This window comes from Triturus cristatus, chromosome 4_2 (assembly GCF_964204655.1).
Source record: "Triturus cristatus chromosome 4_2, aTriCri1.1, whole genome shotgun sequence".
In the NCBI taxonomy this organism is placed as follows: Eukaryota; Metazoa; Chordata; class Amphibia; order Caudata; family Salamandridae; genus Triturus; species Triturus cristatus.
Window position 1 is genome coordinate 334,228,709 of NC_140586.1, and position 15,783 is coordinate 334,244,491.

The 15,783-nt window shown below is 47.4% G+C and overlaps 1 protein-coding gene across 2 annotated transcripts in view; it reads left to right on the forward strand.

Annotated features, from left to right (window-relative positions):
- Positions 1 to 15,564, forward strand: part of HMGCS2 (3-hydroxy-3-methylglutaryl-CoA synthase 2) — a 57,963-nt gene extending 42,399 nt beyond the window's left edge. Inside the window, exons 8-10 of one of the 2 annotated variants that reach the window (XM_085601717.1) lie at positions 2,746 to 2,871; positions 12,554 to 12,694; positions 15,248 to 15,564. In XM_085601717.1, the coding sequence (XP_085457843.1) occupies positions 2,746 to 2,871; positions 12,554 to 12,684 (257 nt within the window). In that variant the 3' untranslated portion in view covers positions 12,685 to 12,694; positions 15,248 to 15,564. The remainder of the gene's footprint in view (positions 1 to 2,745; positions 2,872 to 12,553; positions 12,695 to 15,247) is intronic. The other variant, XM_085601718.1, reaches the window with a different exon arrangement.
- Positions 15,565 to 15,783: the final 219 nt, after the last annotated feature.

Below are 15,783 nucleotides of genomic sequence, written 5' to 3' on the forward strand. Positions count from 1 at the left end.
TAGAGAGCTAGCAGGGTCATTATTTCAGAAGGTCTGCCCTGTTTAGAGCAATTGTTCTCATGCGTATTTCCCCCCCCTTGGGATCGATGGATGAAAAGTCGTGGCTGGAAATTTCATCAATCTTCCCATGTACAGGAAGGAATCTCCCTGTGTATCAGGGCAATTGAGTTTTTGTATTTCAGAAATAAACCCCTGCTTTGGCTTTTTGTTTTTATGAAGTGCAACAAACAGTGCCAATAGGCTGCCAAGGCTTGTTATCTTTCTGATATTATATTTGCAAACTACCTGCCAAACGTTCAATAACACTTGCTATTCCCAGATATCTGTTCTTCTCATTCTCAATTGAAACCTCTCTTGCTATCCACCCATGATCTGTTCATGTATTTACTACATTTATCTCTCCATCAATCCTTTCGTCTCCCTTCACAGCTGTGTCTCAACCCACCCATTCAACTATTACACACGTGTGCCGTCCTTCTTGCACACATTAATCGACAAAGTAATCCCCCAAACCCTCTATTGTCTTTTCCAAACCCTCCTCCTTCTATTACTCGACCCTCTCCCCCTTTTCTTATACCAGGGTTTCTCTCCCACTCCCTCAGATATGATTATCCATTTGTGGGTCGCTGTTCTTGTGGTTTACATGAATGAAAGTCTATAACTGAAGTTGGTGTCTTCCAAAACTATTAAGACCTTTGGGATGATAGTCAATAAATATATGGTCTACTATACAAAATTAGTGCCATCAGTCTGTGGGTCCAGTTTCTTTCTTAAGGAGAAACTCTCCGTATCCCACAGGTTAGATCAGGGAGCTATCTCTACTTCTATATACCTGAATATTAAGAAGGGGTGATTCATTTCTTTGCCGCCCTTGTGGGGTTATCCTGGCGAAGCCTGTTTCATTGTCACCACCAGGCCAAGGCTGTAGTCTGTACACGGGTAGGTCAAAGAGAACTCTGTGGCTACGTCAGCAGGTTCAGAATGCAGCAGCTTTCCACCTGCTTAAAAAGAGGGATTTCATCATGTCCTCCTTGAGGGTTGAACACGTGCTGAAGTTCCATTTTAGGTGGTTCGACATTGCTCAGAAGGCTTACTTTGCACCAATACAACTTCACCTTACAATCAACTTGCACATACCTTAGCCCTTCCAACTTCATGTTTCTTATTGTTCTTTTGAAAGTTTGAAGGGGGAAAGGGTAGCAGATCTCTGTCTTTGCTGATATTTAGACCATCTTAAATGTAAAAACTTGCCTCCCGAATGCCCATTCAAAAGCTAAAAGACCATCAATATATGGTTCCTTCCTCAAGAGGCTTCAGTACCTTCTTTACTTGTGGCTAGTGATGGTGAGCCCAGTTGAGGAGCATATTGTTACGTACTGAGCCAAATCCAACTATACAATCCCCCATCCAGTCCTGGAGACAAGGAAATTAGATAAGCAAGACTTTAGTTAGAAAATGTAGTCTCCAAGCGGTGCAGTGCCAGGGTTGGGAGTCGCCATCAGTACGTGAACTTAAAATGAAATGTTAAGAAGGAAGCGCTACAAAAACCCTTGGGTGATTAGAGACTGCTAGATCGGAGTGCTTGTTTCACAAAGAGACATTGAGTTGACGAATAGGAAAAAAGGAAGCAAAACTCCTACCAATAAACAAACACAAAGCAGAAAAAACTACAGCAGTCTGACGTCTCATTAATGAAGAGTGTGCTTCCATAACATAGAAGTACAAGTACTTAACAAATGTTTTACTTTTCTACTTTCCAGCATAGGTGAAGCCAGTGAAACTCCTATTTGAGGATTAATGGCTTCAGATGGCACCATTAACGGTCCAGCAGATGCGGACAACAAGATGTCTTGCACAGTGCCTCACAATCTTAACCAGTACAAACAGACATATATAAATCATTTTATTTCATGCCAGTCAAAATAAATGTGATCCATTAAAACATCATTTGGCTCAATTTTACTATGTAAAGGTACACTCACACGTTTTTACTACAGTGCACAAGCTGAATTCTATATTAACATCATTACGCATCATAAATACCCTGATAAATTACTACTTATTGTCTCACAGATTCCATGGTACAGCCACTTTAAGGAGCAAAATGACTGGTCCTGTATTCACAAAGTCTTTTTAAATGATTTTATCTCACTGCTCAAATTTAATTTAATGTTCTTTGTGGGAGGAGAGGGTGGTAACAAACAGAATATTATATTTTTGAAAGAAGGGGACCCCTACATAACCAAATGGTTTGCTATACGCAGGGACTAAACATTATTAGGAAAGAATCAATAGCAAACTGTAATAAAAATATGCCAATAATTTCCAGGTGTATACATAAACGTAATCTATAACTCTGTTCCACATATAGATAAAAAATACAAGTATAATTTTTGAAGTTATGTATATAATTTTTATTTATTTTCATCAACTATTTTTCTATATAAATATATATCTCTTCAGTTTCATCTATTAAGATCATTTATTTGTTTTCTTTACAAAAAAGTAGAATATATATACAAAAATTATAATTATCTACAAAAGATAATTCACAAATATCAAAAAATCACATATAGGGAACAATTCATAATTTGGTATACTGGTCTGATCTAATGACAATAATAATACGGTCGGTGTGTAGTCGATGAGAGCAATGCGGCTGCACAGCATATTCTTTATTTCAGCATTGCAAATCCAGCTGTTTCTTTCCCAGATAACAAGTCAGTTGTCTGCTCTCTCCTCCAGGTTCTCCTCTCAATGAAGTGTTGTCCAGCCTCTTAGATCTTCCTGGGCGCCTGGAGGCCAGGAAACAAGTTAAGCCAGAGGAGTTTGCAAACATCATGAAGCTGAAAGAGGAAACACATCATTTAGGTAAGATTGAGGGACCCCTCTGTGGACAGAAAACAACAAGAACATGACTTTAAATGAATTCTCAAAGAAAGGACATATCCATGGAGGTGGTGTGTGGGAGAAAAACTGGGAGAAGGGCACAATCAAGCAATCAATCAATCAATTAATCCATCAGTAGATTTGTAGAGCTTTTCTTGTCACCGGTGAGGGCATCCAGGTGCTGGCAGGGTCCACTTGATTAGCCGAATAGCCTGGTCTTCATGGATTTTTGGAACTTAGAAAGAGATGGGAAAGTTAGTTGATGAAAGGATATCTAGTTCCATTGGCTTTGTTGCTAGGTAGGAGAAAAAGCAACCTCCACATCTGCTATACTGGATGCTGGGGTGAGGGTTATAGAAAGGGGCAGGAGGTGTCTGGTGGGCTGATAGAAGCGCAGGCGATGGTTCAAGTAAACGGGTCCGCAGTTGTGTAGGTGATGTGGGTTCGTCTAAGGAGATGCAGGAGGAGTCTGACTGCAGGGTTCTGTATGGTCTGTAGTCGTTGGAGAAGGTGAGGTGCGATCCCTGCAAAGAAGCATTGCCTTAGTCCAGTCGGCTAGAGATGAGGGCCTGGGTGATGGTGGGTCTTGAATTTTGAGCTATCCATTTAAACATCTTGCAAAGCATGCAGAGGATGAAGAAATGCCGTTGACTACTCAGAGTACTCTTGGTTTTCTTGGTTCCTAACATGTTCTTTACTATCTGTTTTCTCGCTACTCATGTTATGTGTCCATTTTAAAATATTGCGTTGTTCCGCTGTTTATTCCAACATATCACGGCTCTCACTTACTCAGTTCACCTTTTCAAAAGCATGTTGTGTGCACTAAAACTTTGGATTACACTTGCATATGATGTAATAATGCAGACATAACAAAATGTACTGTATTAAGAGTTTCAATACAGAACGCACTATCCAATCTTTTTTTTTTTTGTAAATATTTTTATTGAGTTTTTTCAAACATAAGGCAACATACATTGGCATTGAGTCCAGCAGTATAACAACCCATCGAGGCACTATCCAATCTGGTATTGTTTCCCATTTCTGTTTGCTTGCAATTGATTTTCCACCCTATCTAATTATCTTTTGAAAATATTACCTGCTGAGACATTGTTACTAGATTCCTAGATTGGGCAGTGGGGGCAGAGTAGTTCCGAGTTCTGAGGGTCACCAAGATGCTTCCCATGGGGAGCTTTTGTTTCTGAAAATCATTACCTGTATCTTGTCCGAGTTGAGCTTCAGCCAGTTGTCCTTCTTCCAGTTGGTGACAACTGTCAAGGAGTTGTGGAAGTTGGTTTTGGTGCTGGTGGTGTCTTCGGAGAGGGAAAGGATGAGTTGTGTGCCGTCGGCACAGAATATGATGTTGAGTACATGGGTTTTGTCGATGGCCAGAGGTGTCATATACGTTATGAAGTGGGTGGGGCTGAGCCAGGATCCTGGGGCTACTCCACAGATTAGTTCCTTGGGTTCAGAGGTGAATAGGGGGAAGGTAGACATTTTGCCTTCTTCTGGTGAGGAACGAGCTGATCTCTCTGAGAACAGCTCTTTAGATGCCTATGTTGCGCAGCCTTGTGATGAGTATGTGGTGGGAGACTGTTTCAAAGACTGCTGAGAGGTCTAGGAGGATCAGAGCCTCAGACTTTTCCCAGTCAAGTAGGGCTTAGATGTCGTCGGTAGCTGTGATAAGTGCTGTCTCAGTGCTGTTGTTACTTTAGAATCTGGATTGGGAAGAGTAGAGTAGAAGGTGTTCGAGATGTGAGGAGAGTAGCTGAGGGCTGGAGTCTGAAAATGCCCTCTCCGTCACTGGAGTTCTGGGTGAGATAATGTAAATCATGTGAGTTGTGTATATTTAATATAGCTGCATACCAACACGTTCTCCAAAAAAAAAACAGTAATGCATAAATACAATTGCTGGCAAGGTGCAAAGTGTGTTTTGGCTAAATTTTGAGGTTTAAGATATTATGCTGGTTTATGTGCACATTGATAGTTTTTTGTCTTTGGAATGAGCAGCTTGTGGTTCTACTCCTCCATAGTTAGTCTCCATTCTATGATTGTTCATTTGGACTCTTTCATTGTTAGTCTGGATTCTGTCATGGATCATGTGTGTTTCTTCTCTCTTAGTCTTGATTTCTTTGAGTAACACCATAGTTAGTAACAGATATGTGGTTCTTCCTTTCCTTTGAATTCCACTCAGTGCTTGCTTTGCTAAAAAATAAATAAATAAGCGCTGAGTGCTGGAATTTGCATTAAGAGGCCACTGCCCGCTTCCATTATTGGACACACACACACACCTTGCTGTGGCAACATCAAAAGCCTTTGATGGGTATAACAGTGATGTTACCACCATATGTGCAATGCCATTTCAATGTATTTTGATAGGTACATGTTTTGCAACCATTTCTCTTACTTTTGCCATCCATATACTATACCCCTGTTCACTGGGTTCATGAGTAATGTCTCCCATCAAGGGACGCGATAAGAGACAATGTTTCGACTTCACTGAACAGATCCTGGGTGCAAAGATGGCAGATCATGTTGGAACTATATGGGATGAGCCCATTGAACGAATGGAGTGGTTTTCTAGTGACCAAGGCGTCCATGATGGAGGGGGTATCTAGGTCAAGAAACATGATAAGACTGCAGAAGTTAGATGCATGTTTGTGTACAAAGTGAACATTTCTGAGCCCAACGGGGAGAGGTAGTACAGTCTTGGGGCTGATGATGTGAATCAGTTTGTATACACTATGTTCGTGGGCAATATGAGAGTGGGTGGTTTAGATTTATGGTATAATGTAGTGTGGGGATAGTGAAGGTGGATAGTGCCACACATCAAATCAGTTAGACATGGAGAAAATTAGGGTGTGATTTAGAGATATATTTGACCACTGAGGGGTTCAAAAGCACACCTCATCAAGGAGAAACTGAAAAGCAAAGTTCACCAAAAGGCAATTCAAAGGCACCATTCACCAGATAGCGATCGATTCAAAAGCATAGTTCACCAGGGAATAATCAAAATGCACTGCTCATCATTGAGGTAGTCAAATCCGCAGTTTTTTGGCTAACTGTTGTGGAAGGATTAAAGCATAATGCAAATGCAGATTTGGGGGCTGCATACAGAGTCTGGTTCTGTTTCTATTACTTTGGGTTACACCCCATTAGACTGAGATTTCTCGTGGTTAATTCAAATCTTTTATGGCTATCTTAGGATACAGTGGCTGGCCTGGGATTTACTGTGATTATGTTGAATTTCAACATGGTTCTTTATGGTTCTGGCCCAGTCTCTTTGATGTCTAACATGGCTACTTTAAGCACTGGCTAGCTTGGAGTTCTGTGCAGCCTGCAATGGCTTCTGTTTTGGTTGAGTTTTAGCACTGGCCATGTTGGAATCAAATTATTCACTGATTTAGTCCTAGTTATGTTGGAGTTCTGATCAGGTTGGATTGCCTTTTCATGTTAATTGGGTTTTGGCCCTGCACTGGACGGGTTGTGGATCTCTTTTGTTTACAGAGTTGCTCTATATGGTTGTGTTGCAATGGTGTGCTATTCAATTTAATTCTTGGTTGGTTGGATTTGCCACTGTAGAGGATGTGTTTGAGCTGACAGAGAGCCAGTTATATGTTTATTTTATTTTTTTTTTTTTTGAAACCGTTTATTGCAGTTCGTAAAAGTTACAGGTATGGGCCTACAACCATCCGGCCGGCCGCTAGAATGACAAAAACATATTGCACACTTACAGTAAAAGTCTCTAGGCAGTGCAGAGCAGTGAAACAGGAGTAATCAATGGTGCAGGCCACACAGCTCCAAGCCCACAGTACGGTTCCCTTTTCTTGAAACAAAACAACACCAAAAAACCACACCCGCAAGGCAACCCGCGATCCAAAATAACAGCACGTGCTCCATAAGTGGGGGATCCAAACCAGCAGCAGAGCTCTGGAGAGGGGAATGGGAATAGATCAGGGACTGGGGGACCGCGCGCCCGCGGCTGAGGGAGGGGGGCCGTCTAGGGAGACAGAGCAGGCGAGGCAGCCGGTAGCAGTGGTGGCTCACAAATACCCCCGCGGTAGGCGTTCCAGGGGCCCCAGAGTTTCACCCACGCCCCAGGCTTACCTCTCGCCACATACACCACCTTTTCACGAAACATACACCAATCCATATGCTCTTTCCAGGCCGACACCGCAGGGGGCCTCTGGGATCCCCACAATTGAGCAATGTCGCGCTTGGCTATCATGTATCCCAGAGTCACCCACCGCGTCTGCGGGACCGAATAGTAATTCGGTTCCCATACATTCAGCAAGCATCTCCTCGCTTCAGGCAGCAGCGCAACACGCGTCACCACACGCAGGACCTCAAGCACACCACGCCAGAATCGCTCCACCTTCGGGCACTCCCACAGTATATGCATGAAAGTCGCCAACGCACCACAGCCACGCTTACACATTCCGTCACCAGCAAAACCCATACGCAGAAGCCTTGGCCCCGTCACGTAAACCCGGTGAAGGATCTTGAGCTGGACGAAACGAAGGCGAGCCGGGATGGCCACCTCTTTCGGAGAGGCCACCGCGGAAATCCAATCCTCATCGTCCAGCTCCAGCCCGTCGGCAACCCAAGCCTCGCGGAGATTAGTCAGCAGGCACGATCTATCGTTGATCAGTTTTTTGTATATGAGGGAGATCGTGCTGTCCGGGACATGGCCATCTAGGACTCTGTCCTCCAGGGGGGAAGACTCCGGAATGGATGCGACATCCGGGAAGACGGAGCCCAGCGCATGCCGGACCTGTAGGTACCGAAAGTACTCACTGCCCTGCAGCTGGAACTCCGCCTGCAGCGTCTCAAAAGTTTTGAATCCCCCCCTCGTCCAGAGATCTCCCACTGTGCTGATTCCGATCGTGTCCCACTTCTCGAAGCCCTTCGATGTCCACAGGGAGCCCAACCTCTCAGACGCATATAGCGGTGACGCCCGGGTCAAACGGTCCTTCCACCCCATAGCTGCATTAGCCGCGTGCCAGACACGCACCATGACACGCGTCGGCCCCGTCAGACGGGAGTCGGGCGCGCCAGAGTAGAGCGCTCGATTGTAATCGCCACCGGGCAGGAGCATCTTATCCATCTCAAATGCCGGGTTCAAGGCGGGCCCGTAAAGGCCATGATTAATTGCAGCTAGTTGGGAGGCCCAGTAATACCGTTTAATGTCAGGGAGGGCGACCCCCCCATCGTACCACGGGAGCGTCAATTTAGCCAGAGCAATGCGCGGCCTCCCGTCCCAGAACAGGCGCCGCTGGAGGCCCTCCACCTCACGGAAATAGCGTGCCGGGACCAAGTCCATAGTATTCTGGAGGGCGTAGAGGAAGCGTGGCAGGGACATCATTTTAAACAAGGCCGCTCGGCCGAGCGGCGAGAGCGGCAGACGCCGCCAGCGCACCACGTCCTCCCTCAAACGCCGGAGGGGGGGTAACAAATTCCGCTCATAGCGGGCCTCCGGGTCAAGAGTGATATAGATACCCAGGTACCGAAAACCTTGGGAGGCAATCTGGATCGGACAGTCCCGTGGTAAGGCCGGAGCCTCCCCGGAAAGCACATATACACAGGATTTCGCCCAGTTAATGACCAGGCCTGAGTTGCGACCGAATGAACGCAAAACATCAACCAGGACGATCAGTGATTTACGCGGGGAGGCGAGATACAGAAGGATATCGTCAGCATAGAGGGAAACACGGTCCTCATGCTCGGGAGTCCAGCGGAGACCACGGATAGAAGGGTGCCACCGCAGCCACTCCGCCAGGGGCTCCAGGGCCAGAGCAAACAGGAGAGGCGACAGGGGGCAGCCCTGTCGCGTACCCCTCCCCAGCGCGAATGGGGCCGAGACTCGCCCATTCACTACCACCTGCGCCAATGGGCCCGAATATAGCAATTTGACCCAGCTAATGAAACCCGGGCCAAACCCGAATTTTGCCAGCATCGCCCAGATGTATTGCCATTCAAGCGTATCAAACGCCATGGTGGCGTCCAAGGACGCCAAGATGGCCGGCTCCCGCACAAATGGGACACGCGCGAGCACCCCGTGCAAGCGCCGCAGATTGAGCGCCGTGTTACGGTGCGGTATAAAGCCAGATTGGTCTTGGTGGACCAAATCGCCCACCACGCCAACCAACCTGTTGGCCAACACCTTGGCGAGGATTTTGGGCTCCGCGTTCAAAAGCGAAATCGGCCTATAGGATGTGACCCGTTCACGGGGCCTCCCCTCCTTGTGGATCACCACAATTGTGGCTAGACGCTGGTCCGGCGGGAGGGAACCCCGCGAGTTGGCCGCCAGGAACATCGCGCGCAGGTGGGGCGCCAACACATCCGGGCGTAGCTTGTAGAGCTCGATGGGAATACCATTGGGGCCCATGGCCTTGCCGGATGCAACCGAGCGAATAGCCAAGGCAATTTCGTCCGAGGTGGGAGGGGCGTCCAGCGAATCCCTGTCCTCCACCGTTAGGGAGGGCAGTGCGATGTCCCGAAGCAGGGCATGGGAGTCTGCCTCCGAGCAGGGGGAAACCGGGGAGTAGACTTCGCGGAAATAATCCGCGAAGCAGGAGACAATGGCTTCCGGCTCAGTGACACACGCACCATCAACACTCTCAATCAAAGGCACCACACGGCTCGCTCTCTCCCTCTTATCCAACCACGCAATCAATTTGCCAGCCTTATCACCCACATCATACAATCGCCCCTGCTGCTCTCTACTGAGGCCCCTGGCCGCCTCCGTGACGAGGGCCCGATAGGCCGCCTGCTTTAGGTGTAGAACATGCAACTTGTCGTCTGTTACCCCGCTTCCCAGGGCACCCTCCAGTTCTGCAATCTCGGCCTCTACCCGGGTCACCTCCTCCCGCTCGCGCCGCCGGGCATGGGAGATAAAGGAGAGGGCCTCCCCTCTAAGGACTACCTTGAAAGCCTCCCACAGGGAGATGGCCGAAGAGACCGACCCCACATTCTCATCGAAATATCGCTGTAGGGATTTGATCAAATCGGCACGAATGGTGGGGTCGCGCAAATACCATGCATTGATTGGGGCCACCCTGCCATCCCCCCTCGGGAAGACATCGAGATGCAACAACAATGGGGAGTGGTCTGAGATACCCCGCGCCAGATGGCGCACCTCCCCCACCCTCCCTGCGTGGGCCGCCGGGACAAGGATGTAATCAAGCCGCGAGAGGCTACCATGGGCACCCGAGTGGAAGGTGTACTGTCGCAATGCAGGATGCTTTAATCGCCAGCAATCCACCAGGCCCAGCGTGTCCAGAAGGCCGGGCAGCCACGCCTGTGCCCGGGGGAGGTCCCTAGGGGGATGGCGATCCATAGACCCAGAGGCTACCGCATTAAAATCCCCTCCAACCACCAGCAGGCCACTCGGAAGGTCCAGAAGGAGGCGCCCCAGGTCCGCAAATGTGGTGGCTTGTAACCCAGGCGGGACGTACACTGATATAAAGATAAACACTCTACCCTCCATTCTTCCCACCAGAACCGTGTAGCGTCCCCTCTCATCATGGCGCACCTCATCAATCTCCAACGGGAGCGAGTTCTTGATCATAATACCCACCCCCCGCGAGCCCGAGGTGAAGCCAGAATGGGCCGCCAAACGATATCCCCGCCGGTTCATTGCATGAAAGGAGTTACCTATAAGGTGCGTCTCCTGCAGGAAGACAACATCTGGTGAAATACGTTTTAAGTACTGCAGGACCACACCACGCTTAATCCTATCCCCCAGGCCGTTAACATTCCATGACAACACAGCCAAATCCCTACCCCCCATCATACGTCGAAACAATCGGTCGTCCCCCATCGAGCATCCTAAAAACAACAACATAGTAGCGGGTTTGCCCTGCGGTGCTAACAAACAACACACCCCCCCCACCCCCCGGTCCCAACAAAACTCCCCCCTCCCTGCACCCCTGCATGAGCCCAGACAGCCCCCCCAAAGTGCAGTGTGCCTGTCGCCCCATAGCTAAAATACTAACTAGTCCCCCAGAGGAGGAGGGAAGCCCCCAACAGACCCCGCACGACCTCCATAGGAGGGGAAAATACGCACTCAATAAATGGTGAAGGAACAACGTCCAGAGCAAGGCCTATGCAGTCACCCCTCAATTCTACTCCGGCGGGCCCTCCTCGCCAGCCGCGCCCCCCCCGCCCCCCGGCCCCGATCTCCAGGCAGAGTGTCCAGCCAGTCCCCAGCCGCCTCGGGCCGGTCGAAGAAGTGCGTGCGACCATCCACCTCTACCCTCAGCTTAGCTGGAAAGAGCATTGAGTACTTGAGGTTCAGGTCCCTCAGGCGACGTTTAACACCAAGAAAGCTCTGCCGCTGCTTCTGGACCGCCGGGGTAAAGTCTGGGTAGAAATGTACCTCCATGTTGTCAAGCTTGACCGGTCCCTGTTGTCTGGAGGTCTGGAGGATAGCATCTCTGTCCCGGAAATTAAAAATCCGGGCAATGAGAGGCCGCGGCGGGGCACCAGTCTTAGGTCTGCCCCCGGGGACCCGGTGAGCACGCTCCACCGCAAAAAGCTTACTCAGCCCCCGGGGCTGGAGATGGGTCAGGATCAACTCTTCCACGAAAAGATCCGCCGCCTCCGCCTCTCGTCCCTCCGGCACCCCCACAATACGGACATTATTCCTCCGGGCCCGACCCTCGGAGTCCTCCAGTCGCCGGTCCATCAGGGCGCTCGCCTGGCCAAGCCGGCGCACCTCCTTCTGGAGGGCCACCACGTCTGTCGTGAGGCTCGTCGTGGTGTGGGCCAGGGAGTCGACTCGGTCGTTTGTTTTGGACAAGTCTGCCCTCACAAGGCTCACATCCACCAGGACCGAGTCTATTTTTTGCGCTAAGGTGTCGAAACGCTGGTCCACCGAGGCCTTCATCTCTGCGATGGCGCCCATGACGTCCCGGAGGGTCAGATCCACCGGATGAGCGGATGCCTCCGTCGGGCCCACCGGGGATGCACGCGATGTCTCCGGAGAACCCTTCTGGAGCGTGTAGCGGTCCATACTGTTGGCCTGGTGCGCCGTGCCACGGCGGGTCGTCTTCACCTTCGCCCGGTCGCCATCTTGTTTGGTGGACATGCTGGCTCTTCCACCGTCGTGCCAAGCACCCCAAACGGGCCGCTATACCAAGTCACGGGTGCCAGGGGGGGGGCAGGGGCGACCACCGAACCGCGGGTCAACCCACCGCCGGCGGGTCAGCCGGGCTCCTGGACAAGGCCATACCACCACACCCCGCTCCGCAGTCCGACCCCGCCTGAGAGCTAGGAGGGCGCAAAAGCGAAAGTGAAAGTGCGGGGTACGCCAGTCGCCCAGCCCCGTTCGCCGCTGTTATTCACTTTGTCCCCGGATCGCCCCACTACTCCAATCCGGGGGGCCGGCGAGGAGAAGGCCACAACCTTCGATCGATGCCCCCACCGGCGTCCGGGGTCCGATTCGAGCCCAAAAAACGGGTGGCGCCTCAGCTCCGGTTCCCCAACACAGTCCCCTCAACAAGGACAGGATATCGCCAGGATTAATTCAGGAGGTCGCGGAGGTCCTCGGGAGCCTCGCACCTACGCGGCCATCTTGGTTGCGCGCTAGGCTCCTCCTCCAGTTATATGTTTATTGGATGGGTTCAGGACGTTGTATTTCATATATCATGTCTCTTTTTTTCAGCAAACTACACCCCGCAGGGTAATGTGAGCGATCTGTCCCCAGGCACCTGGTATCTTACTCAAGTGGATGCAAAGCACCGTCGGTCATATTCTCGAAGCCCAACCAAAGAAGAAGTGGCTGGCCACCCATGACCTGGCTCAGGTATGTCAGGAGATCCCCCTTAAGGCTCTATGCTTCCCTGCGAATATGCAAAGGTTGAGCTCAACATAACACTCTTTCTGCATCCTTTTGATCCATGAAATGTTCCAGCTCCACAACTCCTCTTTGGGACTTCTTTCTGTTGCAGCTATCTTCAGCTGGACCGAAAACATAAGTTTGTGTGTGCCTTGATTTGTGGGCTACAGACATAATACGTAATCTCTATGCTTCATGCTTGACAAATATCAAGATTATGTATGGATCTGTCAAATCTATAGGCAGAATCCCTAGCTTTTGGTTTTTATGCACAAATCTATATAGAATGGATTATTTTGGTACTGTTGTTAATGGCAGGGTTATGCAAAGATGGCATAATGGACAGCCATACATGATAGGACATACCAAGAGAGAAAACTTGTACTACTTTTATTTTAAGGAGCTTTAACAAGAGAGGTGCAGTTCTGTGTACCATGTTGATGCCACACAGAATATGTTCCCAAGCAATTCTGTTTAGTCTTCCAGGATGACAAATATTTTAATAGCAGGCTTGACTATTTTCTTTCTCTGCACTTTCACTACTTCCATTTTCATTGGACTAGGTTATTTGGACAGGTCATATTTTTCTTCGCAGCCTTTCTATGCAGCTTGGCTGCCATTTCCTTCTGGAAGACGTCTTTCTGGGAAGGCAGAAACAGAAGTATGTAGACGTTAGTCTAAAAAAAGCTCATATTTAAAGGGTTTAGAAAAGGTGTGAATCAACCATTGTGCCCACAGTTCTTAAAACAGGCGAAAGAGATGGCCACTGTGCCATAGAGATAGGCCATAATCAACAGTAGCAGGAATGGGGTATGGTAAGGTTTAAAGACGTCTAATTAAGCGGGGCTTCACATTTTGTTGATATCTACAAACCTATTGCCTACAGATTACATTATTATTCCCTTAGGCATCCTCTAAAGAGTTCCATAACCTCAGAGAGGCTCGATGTTGGCAGTAGACATTGGATCTTGATTTCATATTCCAAAATATATTAGTACATTAAGCAAACTATTTACGACATCCTTTTAAAGATACGTATCCTTAAGTTCCACGAGTTGCTAGGTTTCTTACTGGTAATATTTTATGTACAACATGGATATTGTGCAGTGTCTTCCCTTTCCTTTTTTAGAATTGAAGAATGCAATTTCTAAGTGTCCGCAAAACAGGGAGCAAGCAATTATAAGTCAGGCTTTTGGAGCCTTCATGCCTTCAAAGACTTCATGCTTCTCTCATTGAACTGGATGAGATGTTTTAAGTGTTTTGATGGTCCACAATATCTGTATCTAAGGAGCGGTGCGGCTAGTTCTCGACAAATTATATAGTGGATCAGGGGAAATCTACTGTTTATTACACTGAAAATTAGTGAAGTTATTCTGCCAAATTTAGATATGGAACCCTTCTTTTGCTTTGTGAATCATTTCACATTTTAGGGGGTTTCGTTTTTTCATGATGGTGTTTTAAAAACTCTTATCTTGGAACAGATTAATTTTACATTTTGGTTTTGTTTTATAATAGAATCAATGTCTTTTTTAAAACCATGATTTGTTTTATTTCTTAAGAAACACCACGTTTAATCCCAAAATAATTTTATTTTAGCAAATAAATTAGAGTCTGCAATTTTTCTAGATCATTTGTTTTGGTAAAAATAGCTGTTGAGTCGCAATCACATGTAAAACAAAGGATGGGCTGAATATACTTATCTAGCGTGTTCACACATTAAATCTGCCTATTCTCGGTTTTAGCAAATAAGTAGATTTCACTTTTATGATTGGTTGTATTTCAAAATGCGCAAACATGCGTCTTTATCCACAACATTTGGAAGCCATTGTTCCTCTTTTGCTTAGCTTAAGTCATATTTCCCATTTATTATTTCTTCTTTAATGGAAACTGTTGTGAACATCTTTTATTTTTCTGTTGCAGTCTTGGGACCCTAATGACTTTCGTGTTTTTCAAGGTTTCTGAGCTCCAAGCACAAAAATATAACACTTCACAAACCACCAGTGAGAAGAGGAGTGCTTCAATGTTTAGATGAGGGATTTCTGTGTATCAAGTCAGAGCAACATAAAAAGGATCCTCTATGAAACTCAAATAAATTCAAAGAGCAGCAGGCTAAAACATCTCATTCTAAATGTGCTTCATATATACAGAAACTACTGCCCTCTAAATTTGGTGCAACTCAAGCACCAGAACATTTTTTTTTTAAAACAACAGTTTACCGCGTTCCGGAGAACCTCTTTACATATTTAATCCCTCAACAACTGAATAAAAGAGTACCACTCACACCTACTGGTCCTCCAAAAACTGTTTAGTGAGATATAACTTAGTAGCTAATCTGTGGAAGCTGAAGGCGTGAGTTCTGATCTCAGTTTAACCACAAGGCTAAACATTGTGATCCTGGGCAAATCACTTAACACCTGGGGCTCAGTTCTGTAGCTGCCACATACGAGAGAAGTTACAAACCTGTTAAACACTTGCATTAAGACCTATGTAAAACCTGGGTATTTGTATTCCTTTCTGCAGCCTGATGCAGCAGCCGAAGAATTCTATAATCGTCTAGGAGGAACTCATCTCACAAATGACACCCACGCCATGCTGTCCAAATGTATAAACAGAGTGGAACTATCAGAAGAAACACCCTACAAAATACTTCTACCTCCTATTGATGAGTTTTGTGCCGACAGCATCACTGATACTACACAACCGCGTGGAATGCACTATCACTGTCTTTAATTCTTAGTTAAGATACCCCTGCCCAGTGTTTTTTACTATGTCTTGTTGTGTCACTGAATTCTAAAATGGTATTTCAGTCACGTTACATTAAAAACAATGTTTTTTTACTTCTTGTGATTATTGCATGGTGATTGTATGAATACAGGTATTTTATGATCACATACTTTCTGCTCAAAGGCCAAGCTATACCCAGTTAGACATTTGTTTTTCATTAGGACCCTCATTCACAGCAAGCCAGAAAATTATATGTGGGACCTGAGTAGCCATAACTCTGTACAAATTGTTCAGAAAGTGGATCAGATCAGTAACAGCAGACCAGTGAGAAT